Source organism: Callorhinus ursinus, unplaced genomic scaffold (genome assembly GCF_003265705.2).
Source record: "Callorhinus ursinus isolate GAN/ISIS: 27379988/994484 unplaced genomic scaffold, GSC_fseal_2.0 scaffold28, whole genome shotgun sequence".
NCBI classification, from domain to species: domain Eukaryota; kingdom Metazoa; phylum Chordata; class Mammalia; order Carnivora; family Otariidae; genus Callorhinus; species Callorhinus ursinus.
The window spans coordinates 8,552,250-8,573,740 of NW_027397090.1; the positions used below are offsets into that span (position 1 = coordinate 8,552,250).

General features: G+C 44.1%; 1 protein-coding gene across 1 annotated transcript in view; it reads left to right on the top strand.

Annotated features, from left to right (window-relative positions):
- Positions 1-21,491, top strand: part of TRPM3 (transient receptor potential cation channel subfamily M member 3) — an 816,058-nt gene that overhangs the window by 733,457 nt on the left and 61,110 nt on the right. Inside the window, exons 13-19 of the mRNA XM_025891560.2 lie at positions 2,555-2,590; positions 2,752-2,892; positions 5,679-5,708; positions 6,651-6,940; positions 7,587-7,815; positions 9,938-10,105; positions 15,533-15,673. Coding sequence (XP_025747345.2) covers positions 2,555-2,590; positions 2,752-2,892; positions 5,679-5,708; positions 6,651-6,940; positions 7,587-7,815; positions 9,938-10,105; positions 15,533-15,673 — 1,035 coding nt within the window. The remainder of the gene's footprint in view (positions 1-2,554; positions 2,591-2,751; positions 2,893-5,678; positions 5,709-6,650; positions 6,941-7,586; positions 7,816-9,937; positions 10,106-15,532; positions 15,674-21,491) is intronic.

Consider the following 21,491-nt stretch of genomic DNA (forward strand, 5'->3'; position numbering starts at 1 on the left):
TTTTCCCCTGCCTGCCTCACAGTGCCCAGGAAAATAACACAAATGCAGGGCCTCCTCTGCAGGTCATCCTTATGGGAGCCAAATGCAGAAGAGAGGAGGCTGACCCGCGCGTGTCCAGCCTCTCGGGCTCCTCTACTCTTGAAATAAGAGGCCTGCCTAACCGTCAGGTACAGCCCATCGAGACAGAAACTCGCAGCCTTGTTCACCTGCCCCCGAACAGTGGAAAAAAGCAGTTGCATGAGGAATATTTTCAAACTGTTTCGTGTTTATGGAAAGGGCAATCCATGAACAGTTACCATCTTCACACTTTCTCTAAGTTCCCTTTTCTCTATTTTTGCCATGCTTTGCATAAAGAGGTCAGGCAGGTGGCCTTTTCTGATGGCCTGCGGGGAGGTTCCCCTTGCCAGGTCCGTTAGACTGATGAGCTGGTCCTCAGAGGAGACTGTGAAATTCTGAGCATGGCAGGCAGGAGAATAAGGCCATTTTTATGAAAGGACGTTTTGGTGGGGGTTCTGATGAGCCAAGCTCAAGGATGGGAGGGGTTCTGTGCCTCAAGGTGCTTCCACCACAAATGCAACCGACTGCCTTCCCACTGTCCCATTGTGCTCAGCTGGCTCAAATGAGGTCCCCCGAGGCTGCTTTGTGCCCCAAGCCAAGGGAAAAGTAGAACCTGATGCGTAGGACTGGTCAGGGGCAGCAAGCAAGTCTAGAGGGTAGCACCAGCATCTCCTATGCTTACAGGCTGGTGCGTGAACTGCTATCCCTTCGTTCCTACCCCACTGAAAATACCGACAGGGCGTATTTCAAGTCAAGTTTCCACAGTGACGTGGGGCTATCCCAAACACAACTCATAGACTGTGACTAGTTAGTTGTGTTACTGAAAAGAACACAGTACTGAGAAACATGAAACTGAGACTTGATCCCAGCCACGTCGATGAATTGCACTGTTTCACTCATTTGCATCCTGAATGCCTACCACACACCAGTCACTATAAAAGGCACCTGGGAATACAAAGATCAATAACACTATCAAAGCTATAGTTTGATGGAAGGATACAGTGGGCCCCCTCAAGCCCTGAATCCCCTTCAAATGGCTGCTGTTGGCCATAGCAAAGCTGAGTAAGGATAACGGAAAACCTACCCTCAGTTCTGCAAAAACAAGTGAAGCTCATTTCCTAATGACAATGTTTATACACCATGAATTTTCCAGTTCTGCCATGTGAGCCCACCTGACCCACCTTATTTAGTACAAACTTTGTCGTATCTCAGAATCACCTGGGGAGCTGATAAAGCTCATAGAAGCCCATAACTTGAAGCCAGTCTTCTGCGCTGTCACCAAGTTCACCAGATGATTCTGATGCCACCAAAGTCGGAGAGCCACCACCATGGCTATGAGCCGCTTCTGTGAAGTGGCAGAAATCTCACACAGCATCGGGGTGGGTCCTCCATTAAGGACGAAAGTAGACAGAGCCCTCACGCCTCTCCAAAATATATGTAAGGACACAGTGTGCAGGGCTTCCTACACAGGGCAGTACCCTTGTTATTCATGGTAGAGAGCACGTTCCTCCATCAGAAAACTGAGCCTGACAGTGAGTTAATTATCCACACCCTTTGGAACTCGTGGTGCGCTCAGAACTTCCCGCAGATGGAATTAACTCTTCCTTGACCTAGAAGAACAGGTATTTTCCTTAGACCATACAGAGCGCCCTTTTGATGTTGAAACCAGTAATGAGTAGACAATGTTAAAACCTCTTGTGTTTTTGCATCTATATACGCAAGCAGCTAAAACTTACCCTATCACTCTCTTAAACACAATAGTGTTTAAGAACCACTATTCTCTTTGAAAGAAAATATCCAGGGTATTAAAGAGGGCACGTTCTGCGTGGAGCACTGGGTGTTATGCACGAACAATGAATCGTGGAACACTACATCAGAAACTAATGATGTAATGTATGGTGATTAACATAACAATAAAAAATATGATATTGAAAAAAAAGAATAATTTGACTTAAAAAAAAGAAAGATAATATCCAAAACCTCCTTAATTCCAGGAAAACAAATATTCCCTCAATAAAATCTCTTCTCATGACACCTCCTTTCTCTTTAACCACAAGGGGTGCTCATAAATGACTTCATTCTGACATCCATCCACTCTCCTTTTATGAAAAAGTGCTCGTTTTTTTTTTTTTCATTGTTAATAGAGGTTTTGCCAAGGAACTCTAGCATATCCCACCCGATGTAGGTCCTGGTAATAACAATCACCTCCTGGAAGGAGTCTTCATTTAGTCAGTGGGAAGAAGTAAACGATCAGCAGGAGCGTGGTAACAAGCCTGGGTCAGAGGCAGAGCAGAGCTGGGAGGGGGCCCAGGGAAGGCTTGGGGAACCGAGTTGCTAGCGGCTAGGACTCAGAGCATTTGCCATGTCAAGCCTTGTGTTTTTTCTGCTACACTGGTGTTTTTTTCTCCCCAGCTGAAGACTTGAATAAATATTTTGATTTTCTGTTATTGCCGACGATTACTGCATCTTCTTATTTAACTTATGTCTTCTTTCCAAGCGAGAATATCCAGGTTTCGGTTGGATCTATTTTAAGGTGAATTAATTAACCAGCATAATACTACATTCATATGTTTCTTAATTCATTTTTTTTTACTCTAAAATAGTTACAGAACACATGGCATCGAATCCCTAGTAAACCACGCTGTCTTTTGGATTTGTTTGTGTGTGTGTATGTGTTTCGTTCTTCCCTCGCAGGGGAACCTGCCCCCAGACTATAGAATCAGCCTGATTGACATCGGCCTGGTGATCGAGTACCTGATGGGCGGGGCTTATCGCTGCAACTACACGCGCAAGCGCTTCCGGACGCTCTATCACAATCTCTTTGGCCCCAAGAGGGTGAGTTTTGCAGCAAGTTCCCTTTTCTGGACTCCAGGGAAGACTTGGGCGGGACACATTGGGGAGGTGGCCCCCTTATCTCCAAGGGAGAGATCAGATAAGAAGGCAACTGGCCCACCCACCTCTTCCTTCCACCATCACATCCATAAAAAAAAAAAAAAGGCAATGTATTGGGTGATACATCCTTTCTTTTCCTCACTAGGTCCAGTTCAAATCAGAAACTGGCACTGGGTGTGAGCCTTAATGATCAGGGAATAATAATTAAATTCAAATTCATCTTATCTACCTCAGTCTTTTTCAAGATTTTTGGTATTGGGATCTATTTATACCTTTAAAAAATTATTGAAGACCCCAAAAAGCTCTTATTTATGGGCGTTCTATCGATCGCTATTATTGTGTTAGAAATTAAAGACTTAACAATGTTTATTAATGAATATTAATTCATTTTAAATTAACTGTAAGAAGCCCATTACATGTTAACACAAATGACATGTTTCTGAAAAATAACTGTATTTTCAAAAACAAAAATTTGTGGTAAGAGTATCATTGTTCTATATTTTTTTGCATGTTTCTGTAATATCTGGCTTAATGGAAGAAAGCTAGATTCTCATATCTACTTCTGCACTCAGTCTGCCAGATGTTTTGGTTGAAATATACAAAGAAAATCTGACTTCACACAAATATGTGACAAATATGACATATATGTGTCATATATATATAAAGGAAGGAGTATTTTAATAATCTTTACAGATAATTATAGATATTCTTTTTTGATGCTACATACATCAAAACTCAGTTTGGCAATTTCTTAAAGATTAGTTGCAACACAAAATCTGAAATGACATCAATGAACTTTTCATACTCTGCTACTTTAAAATGCATTGATTGAGCTTACACTTTGTATGGATCCTGGAACATGGTAGACTGGTCATTGTAGAATACTGGTTTGTTGAGTTATGTAGATCTGATGGTTGACACATTTCATTAAACAATTTCAAAAACTCACCTTCATTAATATCACCTCCAGTTTCATCAGAAAAGTCTTTAACTTCTGAAAAACTGTCCAGGTCATGGGGGAAAGGATATGCAAGTTTTCAAAAATTCTAATTTTTTGTAATTTCTGCTTGGAAAATTTTGTCATTGGCAACAGATACCATCAGTTATTTTCCTTGAAATGACAGACCCACTTCGGCCATTTCCAAAAATGTCTGCCAAATGTCCAAGTCTAAGTAAACCACGGTTTGTCTGCCAGTCGTTCCTTCAAGTCGATTGCCCATGAAACAGTGTGGCCATAATCCAAATAACTGCATGTTTGTCCTCAGGACAACCCGTCCTGGTTCAGTATGTAGCAGAAGTGCTTTATGCACATTTCCCATTTCATCCCTCAAAATAGTCAAAAGACATTTTTTAGTATCGAGGGTAGAGATTTAATAAAGTTAATATTTTTTCTTAGGCCTCATCAAAGACTTCTTAAGTACAACTGGTTTTTTGTTTGTCTTTAAACTTCAAATGCATAACAGTGGAATCTAATGACAACTAGTAAAGTTTGGTGTCACTGCCTTCTTCATTCCTGCTAAGGCCTCCAGCAGTTTGCTCACCACTGCCTTTGCACCATCACTGCAAAATGTTAACATGGTGTCAAAACCAAATAGCATCTTAGTATTCTTAGGAAAACACCCTTGACTTCACAGAGCCCCAGAAAGGATCACATGGTTCCTGGACCACATTTTGAGAACTGTTACTCTAGCTGGTGGGGGGCATGATTTCTACTTTTAACACAGCTGATCTTCTGATGATGAAAGTATTTGACAGGGCTCGAAGACCACTTTGAAAACACCCAAAAGTATAAATAAGGAGAAAAAAAATCACACAAATTTCAAACTGGTGGTCACTTTAGAAGCTAAAAGGGAAAGAAAGGGAGAGAGAGAAGTTTCAGGCTATTCCTACTTTTATTTTATTCCAAAATAAAATTTGGAGGAATGGTGAGTGCTGTAACCTTATTAGTTACCCGAACAACTTCCAAGTTAGCGCTCAACCATTCTGTAACACTTAGAACACAGCACTGGAATTCCTGACCCCTGAGATGTAATTTCGTATCTCCACTTCTTAGATATAAATCAAGTTCTGTAAATTCCCTGAGATGCCTTCTCTCTCCGTCTTGGCCTGCGGCTGTTTTGCACATTCCCAGCATGACCAATGATGCCACTGTATGTGCTGACACTTTCCGTGTCATTGAGCACCTTCTGCCACGGTCAGCACATGCCTCTGTAGCCCCACTCACCCTTGCTTTACTGGACAGCTACATAAGGAGATGGCCGGCATGAAGCCTCTAAACACATACTCTGAATAGTATTCCAAGTCTCCAGGTAATAGAGGCCTTTCAGAGGTTTGAGAAACATCTTATGGTTTGACTGAACATTTTATGGCTCACTTATGGCTCCAAGTGCTGGAGGTCATGGAGATGTCAGCCAACCAGGACGTTTCTGGAAAGATGGAAGAAATTTTGGTCCATAAAAGAGATTACCAACCTGCAGGCTCTACCCTTGGGCAATCTCATTATGCCTCTCTGGAGTTCTAATTCTCTGTGATTCACCAAAATCACCAAATCCCTGATTCTCCTAGAATTTCTATAAATGGGTTCCTCTTGTGGTGTTTTATTTAGTGAAATGAATAAATGCTGTGTGGTACAATAGAGTTCTTCTATTACCTGGTTAAGATATAATAGGATTCTTTTCTTACCTCTATAAAGAAAGATCTAACTTTATGTATAACATTTTTTTAAACAGCCCAAAGCCTTGAAACTACTGGGAATGGAGGTAAGTATATGCCCAAATTATTAATGTCAATTATTCTCTTTATTATACATTTTAAATATATATATATATATATATACACACACATATATATGTTCATTTAATTGGTAAGGTTTAGTACGCGATTCTAAAATAAAGAAGGGAATTTTTTTCCAGTATTAAAGGGGGGAACAAGTTACAGTAGCTCTGAAAATTCCACCACGAGGTTGCATTAGCATTACAAGTAAGAAAATAAATCTTATTTGAAATACTAACTTGAAAAGCAAGGAAACATATAAATCCCAGTGAGTGAAATCTATTCATGGGTGTTTACAACTGGCAACAGATCCAAAGGCCAGAAATACTTCACAAATGCACCTAAGAAGTATGTAGAAACTGGAGCTAGATCATCTGTTTCCCATTTTCCATCTTTTGTTTGTGTGGGTATTGTCGTTTATGCACCTGCAAGAATAGGATTTCCTTGTCCTTTCAGAGAAAAGGGCAGCGCTATCCATCATGAGGCACAAATAGCCTTACCTGTAGGAAAAAAATGGACAAAAGAGAAAGAAGGGAGGGAGGGAAAGGGAGGGAGGGAGGAAGGAAGGAAGGAAGGAAGGAAAGAAGGAGGGAAGGAAGGAAAGAAGGAAGGAAGGAAGGAAGGAAGGAAGGAAGGAAGGAAGGAAAAAAAGAGAAGAGAAGAGAGGAAGGGAATGACCCGTTAAAAATACTTTTTAAAAAATTAAGTATAACACTGGCATGATCCCATAGGGTTGTGCTTATACACTCATTATAACTTGTTTTAAAGTTAGGCATGAGGGCTTTTAGGATAGGAGCTGGGATAGGCTAGTTCATTTCTCTGTCAATCCCAGAACAGGACCCATAATAGATATACAATAAATAACTATTTTAAAATTTTAACTGCTTCATTTCTAACTCCACCTCTATGTTTTTTCCCTAAAACTACAGGATGATGTCCCCTTAAGGCGAGGAAGAAAGACCACCAAGAAGCGAGAAGAAGAGGTGGACATTGACTTGGATGACCCTGAGATCAACCACTTCCCTTTCCCTTTCCATGAGCTGATGGTGTGGGCTGTCCTGATGAAGAGGCAGAAGATGGCCCTGTTCTTCTGGCAGCATGGAGAGGAGGCCATGGCCAAGGCCCTGGTGGCCTGTAAGCTCTGCAAAGCCATGGCTCACGAGGCTTCGGAGAATGACATGGTGGACGACATCTCCCAGGAGCTGAACCACAACTCCAGGTTGGCCAGCCCAGCAGGTGGGGTGATCGGGGGACGAGAAGAGAAGGCGGGCCTCAAACACCGGAGGGTCCTAGCTACCCAAACCTTTAAGTGGAGGCAGTATCGCCTCAGTGGTACAGACACACAGAGGGTGGGCACAAATAATTAGCATTTGTGGCACACGGTGCTAGATATAGAAGTAATAAAGATACACAGATTTTTATTTCATCGTCTCAACTGCCTCAAGAGGTAGGTCCTCCTACTGTGCATATTTTAAAGCTGAAGAAAATGAGACTGGGAGAATTAAATAACTCGTCCAAGATCACACACTTGGGGTTGATAAAGCTCCAATATGAACCGAGGTCTGTTCCAGTTAAGAAGACCTACTGCACTCTAACCGTTGGTATTTTTAGTCTGCCTCCCCCACCCGTAGCCTTGAATTGCAGGCCTTGCGTACCAGGACCAGGTCCTGCTTGACTTATGCCCCCAGCACATAATAGATGCTTAGTCGATGTCGACTAGCTGAACGAATGAACAGACTAGACCCTGTATGAAACAGTGAGATCGCACAGTAACCACCTCCCGTGGCTTGGCCACTGGGTCCCTGCTTTCATCATCTAAGTCTCCAAGATGGCCAAAAGACACCTCCTCGCATTCTGTCTTCCAGGGACTTCGGCCAGCTGGCTGTGGAGCTCCTAGACCAGTCCTACAAGCAGGATGAGCAGCTGGCCATGAAGCTGCTGACGTATGAGCTGAAGAACTGGAGCAACGCCACCTGCCTGCAGCTAGCTGTGGCTGCCAAGCACCGCGACTTCATTGCACACACGTGCAGCCAGATGCTGCTCACAGATATGTGGATGGGCCGACTCCGGATGCGCAAGAACTCGGGCCTCAAGGTCAGCACGCCCAGGAGGCCCCGTTGGCTAGGAGGACCAGAGGGTTGGCTTGGAGCTCACCAAGCCAAGTCTGCAGCGGGACTGGGCATTCTCTTGTCTCAGGAGGCTGGTTTTAAGCCCCAACTATGTATCAGAATCTTCTCCAGAGTCTCTAGAGTGGGTTGTTTTTTTTTTCATATAGAGACTAGGGCCTACCCCAAATTCTGCTAAGTCAGAACCTCTAGAGATGGCATGCCCAGATGTTAGTATTTTGCAGAGGATCCAGAGGTGATGGGCACACAGAGGTACTATAGGAGGTATGATTTGCTCTGGCACAAGCCATGCTGCACCAAGAACCCCTTACTGGGCAACCTGTCACCACCACCTGAGCCTGAATGTCTTGGACCTCCTTTGTACCTTGTCGTAGAGACACTGGCTCTTAGCAGCTATGCTTGAGACATGTTTTAAACTGAAATAAAAAGGAGATGGATTTATATGTAAAGATGTTGCTAGATCATCCCAATCTATTCTTAAGTGAAGAAAAACAAGTTGTAGACCAGTTATATAGAGCCTGAGTCCATATTTGTTTTTTTAAGCATGTACATGCATAGTTATATCTGTACGTAATTTTGTTAAGTAACCAGGAAGGATACACCATAAGTTGTTTGTAGTGGTTACCTCTGGGCTCGAAAGCACAAGACGTAGGATGACATGTGGCTTTGCTTCTTTATGTTTTCTGTACTGTTTCACAAGGAAGACAGACATTAAACTGAAAGAAGTACAGAGAAAGAAAAAAATGGGAGGGAAAATTGAAAGAATGTTTGCAAATGCTTCCTCTGTCTAGAGTTTGTGGCTCTGACAACAGAAGTCAAGCTCATATTTACCTGGAGCTACCTGTTCTAGGTAACTCTGAGGTCAGCCCAAAGCAGAAGGGCCATCAGACCAGAGCATTTTGCTGAGGCCACCCTGATGGAACCAGCACTCCTCTCCGATGCTACCCTTCCTGTGGCTCTCGGCCCAGAGTCACAGAAGGGCTCCATGAAGTGGGTCGTGGGCGCTCCACAGCCACACCAGCGCCAAGCCTGGCTCTCAGCTCCGAGGACGGGGTGTCATGTCCCCTGAAGGCTGCCAGCATGCCACCTGAGCCTTCCCAGGCCTGCCAGGCACCCCGACTTCAGGCACCACCCTCCCTTTTCTCTTGGCTGCTCCCAAGTCCCCGTGGGCATTCAAGCACAGGCTGTCCCTGCCTCATTACTTGAGGATCATTTTCACTTACTGTTCGGGATCTCTCTGAGCCCCTCACCTCGATGCGGTTTCTTCAAGGAGGCTCGTATTCAGAATCCTTGTATAGCAGAACCAGTTTGGTGACCGAGAGGAGAGGCAGGAGAAGATGGTGAGGGCACAAGTCACATGCCTGAATTATCATTCAAAGGCAGAATAAGATCGTCCTCTCAGGAGAAGGGCCCATGTATTTATTAGCATCACATGGAGATGGAAGCATGTCGCTTATACATGAGAGGCACACAGTGCTGAGCCTCCTGGAGTCTTTGCGTAGGGGGGTTCTCGTGGCGAATACTGAACCCACAGGTGTGTGTGTGTATGTGTGCGTGTGCTATAGTAACAGATGCCAGGGGAGTAATCGGCAATGAAAACATGCTTTCCCACATGGACTTTCTCAAGGTCAACTGAGGACAGCATTTTTTACAGAGTAACAAGATGACGCATCATCAGCTCCACTTGACATGTTAGCAAATAAATGCCAGTGGACATATGTATGAATTGATTTCACAAAGCCAAGTGCTAATGGCTAAAGGAGAATCTGAATTCTTTCCCACTTTTGCCTTGGGCAGGGTCTGTCACTTTCCTCAGTTTCCCCCGTGCCAAGTGGATGTTAACTGAGTAAGATGTATTTGAGCAAGATGCTCTGTTTCTCCAAAATCGGGCTGAGCTACCGCTGTGTGTGACAGTTCTCAGACGGGCAAGAGTGACCCCTCGGGCAGTAACATATGTAGGTCCTCGCTTGGGGCACACACAGCACACGCACGCATGCGTACACCCCCCCCACTCCTGATTCTAAAAAAACCCCGCCCTAATCTTAATCCTTTAAATGTGATTATTATTATTATCATTATTATTACTTTAGGTAATTCTGGGAATTCTACTTCCTCCTTCAATTCTCAGCTTGGAGTTCAAGAACAAAGACGACATGCCCTATATGTCTCAGGCCCAGGAAATCCACCTTCAAGAGAAGGAGCCGGAAGAGCCAGAGAAGCCCACGAAGGAAAAAGATGAAGAGGACATGGAACTGACAGTAAGGAAAACTACACGGTCATGGTCCATGGGCAGCAACCCTAACCCACTTGTCCCGATGCTACCGCTTAAGTCTCAGTCACTCCCGAGCTCACCCTCCAACCAGGTGCTTCACTGAAGTACTGAGACCCGGGTATTATAAAAAGGTCTTCTCTGTGCATAAATAGCATAACTATAGGGACTATTTCTGTGCAAAATCCTTCAGCCAGAGTCAGTGGCACAGGACAACCCAGGGAAATTCAAAAGCAAGGCACCCTCAGCTTTCCAAACAGGCAATGCTTTATACACAAGCAGGTGAGAGGGCGGTCTGCACCTACCAAGGAGGCAAAGGCATTTTTGCGGTGGGAGCAGCCAGCTTCCCCGGGCTGGAACTGTGCTGGTGATCAGATGCTCTGCCTTTGTCTGTCTTCAGGGTCAGGCTCACAAACACAGGACTAATTGAATTTTGAGGTTTGTATGGAAGGCTTTTATTAGCTCTCCCTGGTATAATTATAGAACGTGGATGCTTTGTTCTGCAGGGAGAACGGGGCAGCTGGGCATGGGACAGCTTCCCACAGCCCCCGCCTGAGCAGCATGACTGCTACTGGATTGTACCCAAAGTCTAAAAATATCACATGCCATTAAAGGGACAGACAGGGCTTCAGAGTTTTGGAGACATCAAGTAACAACTCCATAGGCCTTCCTTGATATCCCCCACCTTCCCCACCATGACTGTGATGACCCAAAAAACAAAAATTGGTTTTGCTCTGGTGACAAAAGGCTCTTCGCATTATTATCCTAGTGGGACCACCCTGTAAATTGTTTTTCTTCCAGATCAACAATATTTCCTTCCTAAAGGAAACAATCCCAACCCCAGGGCAGGGCATAGGCATCTGACGACTCTTTTGATTGATTAATCATTCACAGTTTTGACTCACAGAGTTAAGTTTGTTTTCCATTTCAGGATTCTTATTAAAACGAGTGGATAAGTCGGCTTGCCTCTGTGATAAGATCAGATGACTGTCTTCCCTAAAGATTTTACCGTAATGTTGGCCTCTGAATCCTTCAAGGATAGGGAATGATATTTTAAGCATTAACAGAAACATTAGTAGTAATAACAGCAAATCTTTACTGAACACTTCAGTAGAGGGGTAAAGCCAGAATCCTGCTCTAGCACCTACTCATGGTGGGACCTGGGGCACAGTTGCTTAACCTCTATCATGGGAATAGGAACATTGTCTAGCTCCCAGGTGGTTTTTCAGTTTAAAAAGTGTACATGTAAATTCTCTAGACCAGGGCCTGGCACACAGTAAGCCTTGACAAATGTTTGCAAATACTATGATAATAGTGACAAATGTTTGACGTGCGCTTCCTCATGGAATCCGCACACAATCCCATGAGGTAGGTACTATTATTATCATCCCGTTTTACAGATGAGGAAGCTGAGACTCAGAGAACTTAAACTGCCCAAGGTTACCCAGCTAATTAGTTGCAAGGCCAGGATTAGAACCCAGGCATGGAGATCCCACTGGTCATGCTTGGAGGCCTGTAGGCGCAGGGATGCAGAGAATTCCTTCTTGGTCTCAAATGTAGGTATTCGGTTGGTTCTGTCTACCATATAGCAGAAAGAACCCAAAAGTAATGCATGGGCCTCCTACGTCAAGTATAACATGGCTTGAAGGCTCAAGGAAGGATCCTATGAAGGCGGCCTGGTGCTGAATCAGCATTCTTTCTGGTTGGGTCTCAAGCAAGAAAACAAAGGAAGCAGCTCCCTTCTCCTGCTCTGGGTATAGCTTTGAGGATCTGGTCCAAAGTCTGCTTCCCAGAGAGTCAGCCCTGCTGTTGTTTACTGAGAACCCAAGTAAAAGCCAGCCCATGAGCAGTGCTGCCTGGCCTTCTTCCCCACAGGCAGAAAGAACTGGGAGGAATGGAAGAAGGGACTTGTGGGCTGATAAAGTCAGGGCTGGACAGCAGATATCTTTAAGGTGGAGCTTGCTTTGACCCCAGTGACAATTCTGTCACTGCTGGGTCACTGGTCTTCACTCACCCCGGGGAGGATTGGAGAATGCAGCCTGTTGACACCTCCACTCTTTTCCTAGAAACAATATCTGGATTTCCGTGTTAAGCCAACATCTTTCTTGGACTGGGATGTTTTCCCGTGGCCCTTCCAAAATTATACACAAAATATGAGTCTCAGTTTCATCTTGATAGCCTTTCATAGATCTTTCCCAGACTTGACATCTGTGTCCAGCCAGCAAAAAATGCTTCAATCCATATTGTGCAGTTTTGTCTGTATTTGACCCTATTACGTTCTGCTAAAGGAATGTACTCAAAGGAAATGTTTGGCTACTGGGAAGAGAAATCAAGAAAATCAGTGAGTTAAGCTGCTTAGGCTGGAATTAATGAAATTTCGAAAATGCTTTCCTTAAACCCACAAAAGAAAAGCTTTTTAAAAAAAGCATTCACTTGGGAATGTATCAGAATTATAAAGGCAAAACAGGCTGTGGTGTTTTTGTTTTTGTGTTACCTGCATTGCCAGATAAGTGTGTTTGCACTCTGCCTCCTAAAGTCCCAGCCTGTCCATGGACCCAGGGCATTGTTTCAACTCTGTTGGGGAAGCCACTGTCCCTAGAGGTTACCCCAAGATGTCACTCTCCAAGATGCCTAAAACTCCCCAAGCTGCCTTTACTAACATCCTATTATGTCCCCAAAGGGTACTGTATTATTGAGCAGATAAAGAAGTAGAACAGAAGCAGGATAATTATGTTACATAAATTATAAATTATAGAAGGATAAATACCATGGAACTTCAGAGTTTCTTGAGGTCAGTGGTCAATATTTATAGAAGTCTAATGTGCTATATCCATCATGAAGGTTGACCCAGCTCACTGATCCAAAGGAAGACTTGGTTAGGCCATCAAGTGGGATCTTACCTATTCATGAAGTCAAGGTAACTTTCTAGCCAGAGAGTCCATATAGGAATGGAAGTTACCCTGTTACCTGCTCCAGAAATCCCACTGGTTACAGGTTCATCATTTGTGGTTGTTATATATTTGAGTAGGCGGGTAGGTGAGGCACTGGCAAAAGTAGCTGAGACTTACATATGTATGTCTTGAGTAAGGTGGTTTGAAACCAGAATTATCTGTTCTCAAATTCAAGATAAACAAATTATTTCTAAAGTTAGATGTCTCAACCGTAAACCCATATCCCTGTCCTTTTCCTTGTCCCAAATCCTTGCCAGTTTCTGAGCAGTTAGAAGGATTTGCCCTGTTCTTACACTTAATAAAAGTCTCATTTCCCTCAAAAAAAAAAATAAAGAGTCTTACCATTTGCAACGATATAGTTGGAACTAGAGGGTATTATGCTAAGCGAAATAAGTCAATCAGAGAACGACAATTATTGTATGATTTCACTTATATGTGGAATTTAAGAAACAAAACAGAGGAGCATAGGGGAAGGGAAGGAAAAATAAAATAAGACAAAAACAGAGAGGGAGGTGAAACATAAGAGCCCTAACTCTAGGGAACAAACTGAGGGCTGCTGGAGAGGAGGTAAGTGGGGGAAGGGGTAACTGGGTGATGGGCATTAAGGAGGGCACTTGATGGAATGAGCACTGGGTGTTACACACAAGTGATGAATCACTGAACTCTGAAATTAATAATACACTATATGTTAACTAATTGAATTTAAATAAAATAATACAAATAAATAAAATAAAATCTCCCAAACATTGTAGAACTAACCTTGCTTTAGAGTAATATTGAAAGAATTAAAGCCAGCACACCTGGGTGGCTCAGTCGGTTAAACATCCAACTCTTGATCTCAGCTCAGGTCTTGATCTCAGGATTGTGAGTTTGGACCCCATGTTGGGCTCCATGCTGGGCATGGAACCTACAGAGAGAGAGAAAGAGAAAGAAGGAAGGAAGGAAGGAAGGAAGGAAGGAAGGAAGGAAGGAAGGAAGGAAGGAAGGAAGGAAGGAAGGAAGGAAGGAAGGAAGGGAGAGACGAAGGGAAAGGGGGAGGGAGGAAGGAAGGAAGGGAAGGACAGCCAATAAATTATGCTTTTTTAGACCCCTGATAAAACACTTTTCTTAGGGCGCCTGGGTGGCTCAGATGGTTAAGCATCTGCCTTCGGCTCAGGTCATGATCCCAGGGTCCTGGGATCGAGTCCTGCATCGGGCTCCCTGCTCCTTGGGAGACTGCTTCTCCCTCTGCCTCTCTCTCTCTCTCTCTCTCTCTGTCTCTCATGAATAAATAAATAAAAAGTTTAAAAAAAAAAAAAACACTTTTCTTTTTTCTGGTGAGAGATTCCCAACTAGATCATTTCAGTCAAGAGTATCCAAGGAAGTCTCAGTTCATTGTAAACACTAGCTAGAATATACTGAGCACTTATTAAGTGCCAGATGCTTATTGATTTATGGACCAATACTATAAAAGATGCTATTATTACCCCAATTTAAAGATAAAGAATTCAGAGAGGTTAAAAGATTTTCCCAAGGTGCCATGGATTCTGAGTACCCAAGAGAGGATTCAGTCTTCCTTCTGAGTGACCCAAAGTCTGGAATTCTTCACCAATAGGATCTTCAGCCATCTTTGGGACACTTATCCTTCACTTGCTGCCCAGAGAGGTGTGCATTTGCCTTTCCTCAAATTCTGCCTTTTTTGTGATGTTCAATCACGGTTTTTGCTGTTTCCATTGCCATGAGTGAGAAGGAAACAATTGTGCTTGTAAAGAAACTTCCAACAGCTTGGAGATGAGGCCTCTCCAGGTCGGGCCCTGCTTCTCCTAGTCCCACTTGGCTGACTGCCCCACACAGAGGAAGGTGGTATGCCTAGGAATTGCCATGAAACTGATACCAGCAGTAATTCAGGATTTATGGGGTTTGAAATCAAGGAACCAAGGTTTATGCCTAAGGGTTGAGGAGATGTTTCTCATCTAACTAACCTCCAGGCACCTCCAGATAATTTAGCCTCTGGAACACTCACAATGTTTGGGTAAGTTAGGTATTACTGGTCCAGTGTATTTTTTACTTAAGAGTCATTAGCATGACTGAAGACAGAATTCGAATCCAGATCTGCCTGTCTCATTACATATATGGGGAGAGGGGCTGGAAAGAAAAAACAGATTCTTGCTTTTTCAGGCTATAATTTTTCTCCCTCTCAGAACTCTGGGTGTCTTCCCTCATGGACATCTTCCAGAGCTTCCAGGGTAGAAGAAAAGAGAGTAATCAAGAGCTATCCCTAAGACCTTCCATCCCAGGCAAAAACCTTTGATTCTATATATAATGCAAATGCACCCTTAGGGAAGGCACAACCTCTGAATCTCTGGGGACCTTGGACAAAACTCTCTAACTCTATGAGCATGCATTCCTGATTTGTAAAATGAGCACATTAAACTACCTGCTCCCCAGAGCCCTGCCATGATGGTATTGATTCTCTTCCACTGTAGGCAATGTTGGGACGAAACAACGGGGAGTCTTCCAGAAAGAAGGATGAAGAGGAAGTTCAGAGCAGACACAGGCTAATCCCCCTGGGCAGAAAAATCTATGAATTCTACAACGCACCCATTGTGAAGTTCTGGTTCTACACGGTAAGCATCTTCCTTTTCCGTCTTCCTCATGGATGACCACAGAGAGTCAAGGTCAGGTTCGCATGCACCTACCCGGTTTCCTCTGTGAGTCACAATGTAAGGATCGCACAGGCAGGAGTGAAAGCTTTTCCCAATGTTCTGCAAGATGTGTGGAGTTTGCGAGGCAGCTTCCACAGTGTCTGCGTTTCTCCTCCTTGCAGAAAATAAAGGAAATGGTAGAAGTGAGAACTGACAGAAATAGAGGTGAGATGAGTATGAGTCTAGTCTAGCAGGAAAATAGATGTCATTTTCTAAAACACTTCTGTGTTCTGGATGGATGAGTGCTGGATCAGAGTTGCCCATTTTTGATGCCAGTCCTGAGTTTGGGGAACACGTGAAGGGTAAGGGCTGAGCAGAGTGTTAAAAGTAACACCACTAAAGGGGGGGTAGCCTAAGTGTGTGACTACTGCCAACCTAGGAGTGTCATCAAACAACCTTTCTTGCTCAGACACAATTAAACAACATGCCAACCAAAGCAGCAAAAACCACTCACAATAACCTACAGTCACAGCAAAGACAGTCCAGTGCCCACCACGCAAGAGTTTTCTGCCCACGAGATGAAAGATGGTCCCTGAAATAGCCTCTGGATATGGTAGAAATGGCTCGACTGTTGGTTTTCCACTTCTATGTTTCATGGTATTTTAAGCCGAAGGTGAGCTCGGGCCCACGTCAGCTCTGTTCTCCCAGCCACGGTGGCACTGTCCCAGGCGAAGGACGGGTGTCTGTATTTTTGGCCTTTCTCACAACCAGCTACATACACACCAGTCACCTGAGTCAGCAAAGGAAAATCCGAGTCTGAGGCCAAGATGACTCAGATGACTAGCTGAGGTCTTGTTCTGTGTGGCTCTGTATGCTAACACTTAACGCCGGCTTTTAATCAGGCTTTCGGAACCTCAGCGCTTTGACGTGTTGGGCAGAATGATTCTTGGTGAAGGAAGACTGTCCTATGCATCATGGCACATTCAGCAGCAGCCTTGGCCTCTGTCCACTAGATGCCATAGCAGTCTCCAGCCCCCGGGCGTAACAACCACAAAGTCTCCGGATATGGCCACACGTCCCCTTATGGGCTGACGTTGCCACCAGCTGAAAACTACTGCTTTCAACCAAGGTCTTGGAAGAGGATATAATCAAAATATAATTACCAGATTTTTTCAGTGAAGTAAAAACTCAAATTTATGAATATTACAAAAAAATACTCCTCTGAAAAAAGTAAGACTTGCAAAAATAATTTTGATTTATGTATTTTACATATATATGATTTTTACCTTGCAGTAAACGAGTTAGTGGTGACCAGCATGGACTTTGGGGTAAGACAGGCTGAACAGAAATCCTGTCTGTGCCTCTCAGTATTATTGTGTGACCTCAAACTAGCTACTTGAGCGCTCTGTGCCCAGTTTCCTTAAGATGGGGATAATAATAGTACCTAATTTGTAGGATTTAGGAAAGATTAAATGTGTTAAAATATGTAAAGCACTTAGAACAGTGCTTGGAACATGTAAGCACAATATAAATGTAACTGTTTTTATTCCGAGGCTAGTCACATTGCACAGCGATAGTGTTTTTTATTCATCCATCCACTCAATAATGATATCATTCTTTGAACACCTACTGTGAGGCACTGTTATAAGTGCTTTACATATACTTTCCCTAGACTAACAGTTTTATCAAGATAATAATTTTACTGCATTTTCCACCCATTCCTGTCCTTCCTCTTATACCAGGCTGCCTCAACTGTCCCTGCCTAGAACAGGGCTCCACAAACTACATTCCCACAGGGTGAATCCAGTCCCAAATCCAGGCCCCGTATTGTGGACTGTGAGCTACAAATGGTTTTTATATTTTTAAAGAATTGAAAATAAAATCAAAGGAAGAACACTTTATGACACATGAAAATTGTATGAAATTCACACTGCAGTGTCCATAAATAAAGTTTTATTGGAACACAACGAATTTCATTTGTTTACCTATAATCTGGCTGCTTTTGTGCTACAAGGGTTGAGTCAATTACTTGCCATAAAGACTTTCAGGCCCACAAAGCCTCAGAAATTGACTTTCTGGTCCTTTACAGAAGAAGTTTGCTAACTCCCGACCTAGAGCGTAAAGGAACCAGGAGAAGCAATAGTATCGAGAATTATCTATCACCTTTACAAATACAGGACTCCCTTCTCTTATCCTTACAAAACATCTCTTTTTTCCCTTGATCTTTGTTCGGTATTAACTTTATTTCTTTGATTCCCTTGGTCCCCATTTATTCAGCTGTGGCAATTTGTTAGCCAAGGATGCTTTTAAACCAATGCCCTGGACAGTGGTTTTCAGGCTCGGCTACACATTGGAACCACCTGGAGTACTTTAAAAAGAAAAAAACAACACCTGGGTTCTATTTAATCTCTATCTTCATCTATTTTTGTAAAGGCACCTGGGTTCTCTTTTCAGCGATTCTGACATAATTGGTCTGGGGCACAGCCCAAGCATCGGGATATTTCAAAGCTCCTGGGTAGTTGTAATGGGTAGCCAGGGTTGAGAACCACTGCCCCAGACAGAGGGCTGAGCTTTTAGCCCAGTATTTTCCCAAAATTCTTTGATGATAAAGAATCTTGTTAGAAATGCAAATCCTGGCCCCATCACGGACCCATGAAATCAAATCTCCAAGGAGGAGATGAGGAGGCTCTAGGTTTAACAAGCTGCCCAAGTGAGTCCTGCGGTTTGGGGAGCCTGGGGACACACTGCTTTCCTTGTATCATTAGTCGCAGGTCGTGAAGCTGCCTCTGAGAAGGGGAGCCTGTGTGTCCAGCTCCCTTCTGCATAGCTGACTGTAGACAGGACGCCCCAGTCCTGTTCAGTTGTGTTCACATGACTTTCAGAAATCCACGTTTATGCATTTGCAAAGCCCAGGCCTCAAGGAAGTACACGGAGACGAGGAGCACCCAATTTTTAAGTCCCCAGGGAGGCTTAACAGTAGAATTCAGCTTTAGATCAAAGGTCCCCTTGGCTTTCGGTTGTGTTCTTTTCTGTAAGAGTATTTCCCACTCTGATTTCAAAAAATATCCCCTTCTATGCTCTCAAGTTTCTGAAAGATAGGACACACCTCAATTCCTCATAACCTCACTTCTAATATCTTAGCAAGCTTCCGGAAGAGCAGGTTAGGTCCTCTTCTGTTCCAAGAAGAAAGGAGGCAGGGATTCAACTGGCTCCCGGACCTGGTTTGTGATGAGAGCCATTTCAAGTGCCCAGTTGGAGAGGATGCCAATTCAAGGTATAAAAGAGGACCCAAGTCAGAGCGCATGGGACATGCTCTGGGCTCCTCCAGCAGTGACAGACTCCTTCCTCCATTTCAATGCCACGTGTCCCCTCCACTCTCCAGCAGCAGTGGGAAAAGGCCCACCAGGGATCCACGCAACCTGCCGCAGGCTGTGCGGCTTGCGTTGCATAGTTTAGGAGTTGTGCATCTTGGTCAATGGTAAATTTATACAAAGAATATAGAAGCCAATAAAATACAAACCCTTATAGGATTCCCACTGACTTCAATAAGAGTCATAAGGTTATGTTTCTGTTCAAAACGTTGACATTCTACACAGAGCTTGTTAAAGCTTACAGAAGATATGTGTGTACGTGTCTACACACACACACACACACACACACACACACACACACGCACGCATGAAAGCATGTCATGTTAAGGTAATCTGCAGCAAAGATCCCATGAATGTTGGTGAGTTCTAAGATAGGTTGCCTCCCAGACAGCTGCCAGTCCTCTGTTGAGCCATTTAAACACGTTTAAAGCTGTATTTTTGGAAGTCCATATTTTGAGAGTTGTCCCAAAATGTTATATTGTAGCCTGATTATGGAAGGAAAAGCATTATAGAGTAACTGGGATTTAAAGAACAGGCTGATCATGGAAGAAGCATAAACAGTAAGGAGGGCAGTTTAGAAAAGGAGAGGTATGACTAGTTAATGGGATCAAAAGGAAGCAAGGAGTGAGGTGAGAGGAGACAAGAGGAATAGAAGTTTCTTGAAAAAAGGAGGCAAATAATAACAGTAGCCACCATTCATTGGGCCTTACTGTCAGGAAGGAGATACACATTCTTCCCCCCACTCTCCCCCCCCCACAATCCTTTCCAAAGCTCTGTAAGGTCAGTAGCTATCATCACAGGATTGGAGGCCCAGGCAGGTGATGTGATTTACACAAAATGATACAGTTTGGAAGGACCTGAGCTAGGACTTAAATCCCAATTTCACTGACTTGGGTGTCTCCATTCCTTCCACCAAACGAATACGCTAGACCTGTTTTCAGAGGACAGAGGCAGGTTGGAGGAGTTAAATGCTAAAATGCCGAGGTTCTGGGAGAATGGTGTGGGTGTCGCTGCGCCTACATGTGACAAGAGAAGATAATGCTTTGGAATGTGTTGCAATGAATTGGGTAAAATATTAAACACCAGGGCAGTTAAGGAGATTGGTTTCTCCTAGAAGCAATGGAATGGGATCCAACAAACAAAAAGAAGCAACCGGAAAGAAGGATTTCAGGCCGGAAGGAGGCTGAGAGTATGTTTTAGAGTTTAGCCATTGAAGTCCACTGTGTCTTGAGAAATACTCATGGGGACCAGAGAGTGGGATGCCAGTGTATAATGGAAAACAGGAACCACATGAACCAAGTTAGATTTTAAACAGCATCCTACGTGATTTTAGGTAGAGCTGACTTCTCAAGTGAGGTTTGCAGAGGGTGCTAATGATCCTGAAGGGGAGGGGTGGGACCCGAGGCGTGGAACAGAATGACAGTCCCTGAAGGGGTAGGCGTACGAGAGCGCATCCGCGAGGTGGAGAATGAGCCCTCCTGGCCCTCCGGCCTCTCCACAGCTTCCGCACCTCATCTAATGGAACTCTGACATCTGTTCACCTTGCCAGAGATGAGAAATTATAGGGTTGTGTCTGTAAATGCACCGGCGCTAACAGGGTCTTTAAAAATACCTTTGACTCCTATTAAGAATCTATGTATCCCTTTTACTGAAAAAGGAGAGAAAGGAAGAGAGAGAGTGAGTGGCCCCATTAGCAGAGAAGGCAGCTTGTCTTTAGCTCTGTAGGGCTGCCAGTTCCCCTTCTGCCTCCCAGCCAGGCTGCGCCTTTCTCCACCTGCTAAGCTGCCCACCAGGGCTCCAAAGCCACACTGTACCTCCAAGGCCTCAACCTTTTTGCCCACACTGTGTCCTCTTCTTTGCCATGTGGGCTCTGAAGAGGGCAGATAGGAATAGACTCACTCTCAGTTCCCACTCACAGCCCCGAAGGCCCCCAAGGCCAGCGGGCATCTTAGTCAGCTCGAAGCATTGCCTAGAAAAGGTTGAGCTTCTATGCCATTTCCCCGAGGGGGCCTTCTTCTCCAGAGGTTCCTCGGTCCCCTGTGCAAGAACCTCACCAGCCCTCCTCCACTCCACCCTACTCGTCGAGATATAACTGAATCTTCCAGTGACAGTCACCAAACCTGAGCCCTGAGTTTTCCTCAGACACCTAGCACTTCAGCCAGTCCTGTCAAGATTCAACCAGGATTCAAGCCTCGTGAGGATTACATCCCACTCCAAGCTACGGTCAGCCACATAGATCCATTCCTTTCCACACATCGCTTTATCTTCTCTTGTTTTCTTTCGAAGAAGCAGAAACCAGGGAGGAATATCCCAACTTGGATAGGGTAGGGAGGTGGTGCAATGGAAAATAGATAAAACCCTCCCAGGGTCCCACCAAGCCAAACACATTAAGGTAGGAGGAAAAAAAAGAAGAAGAAGAAGAAGACATG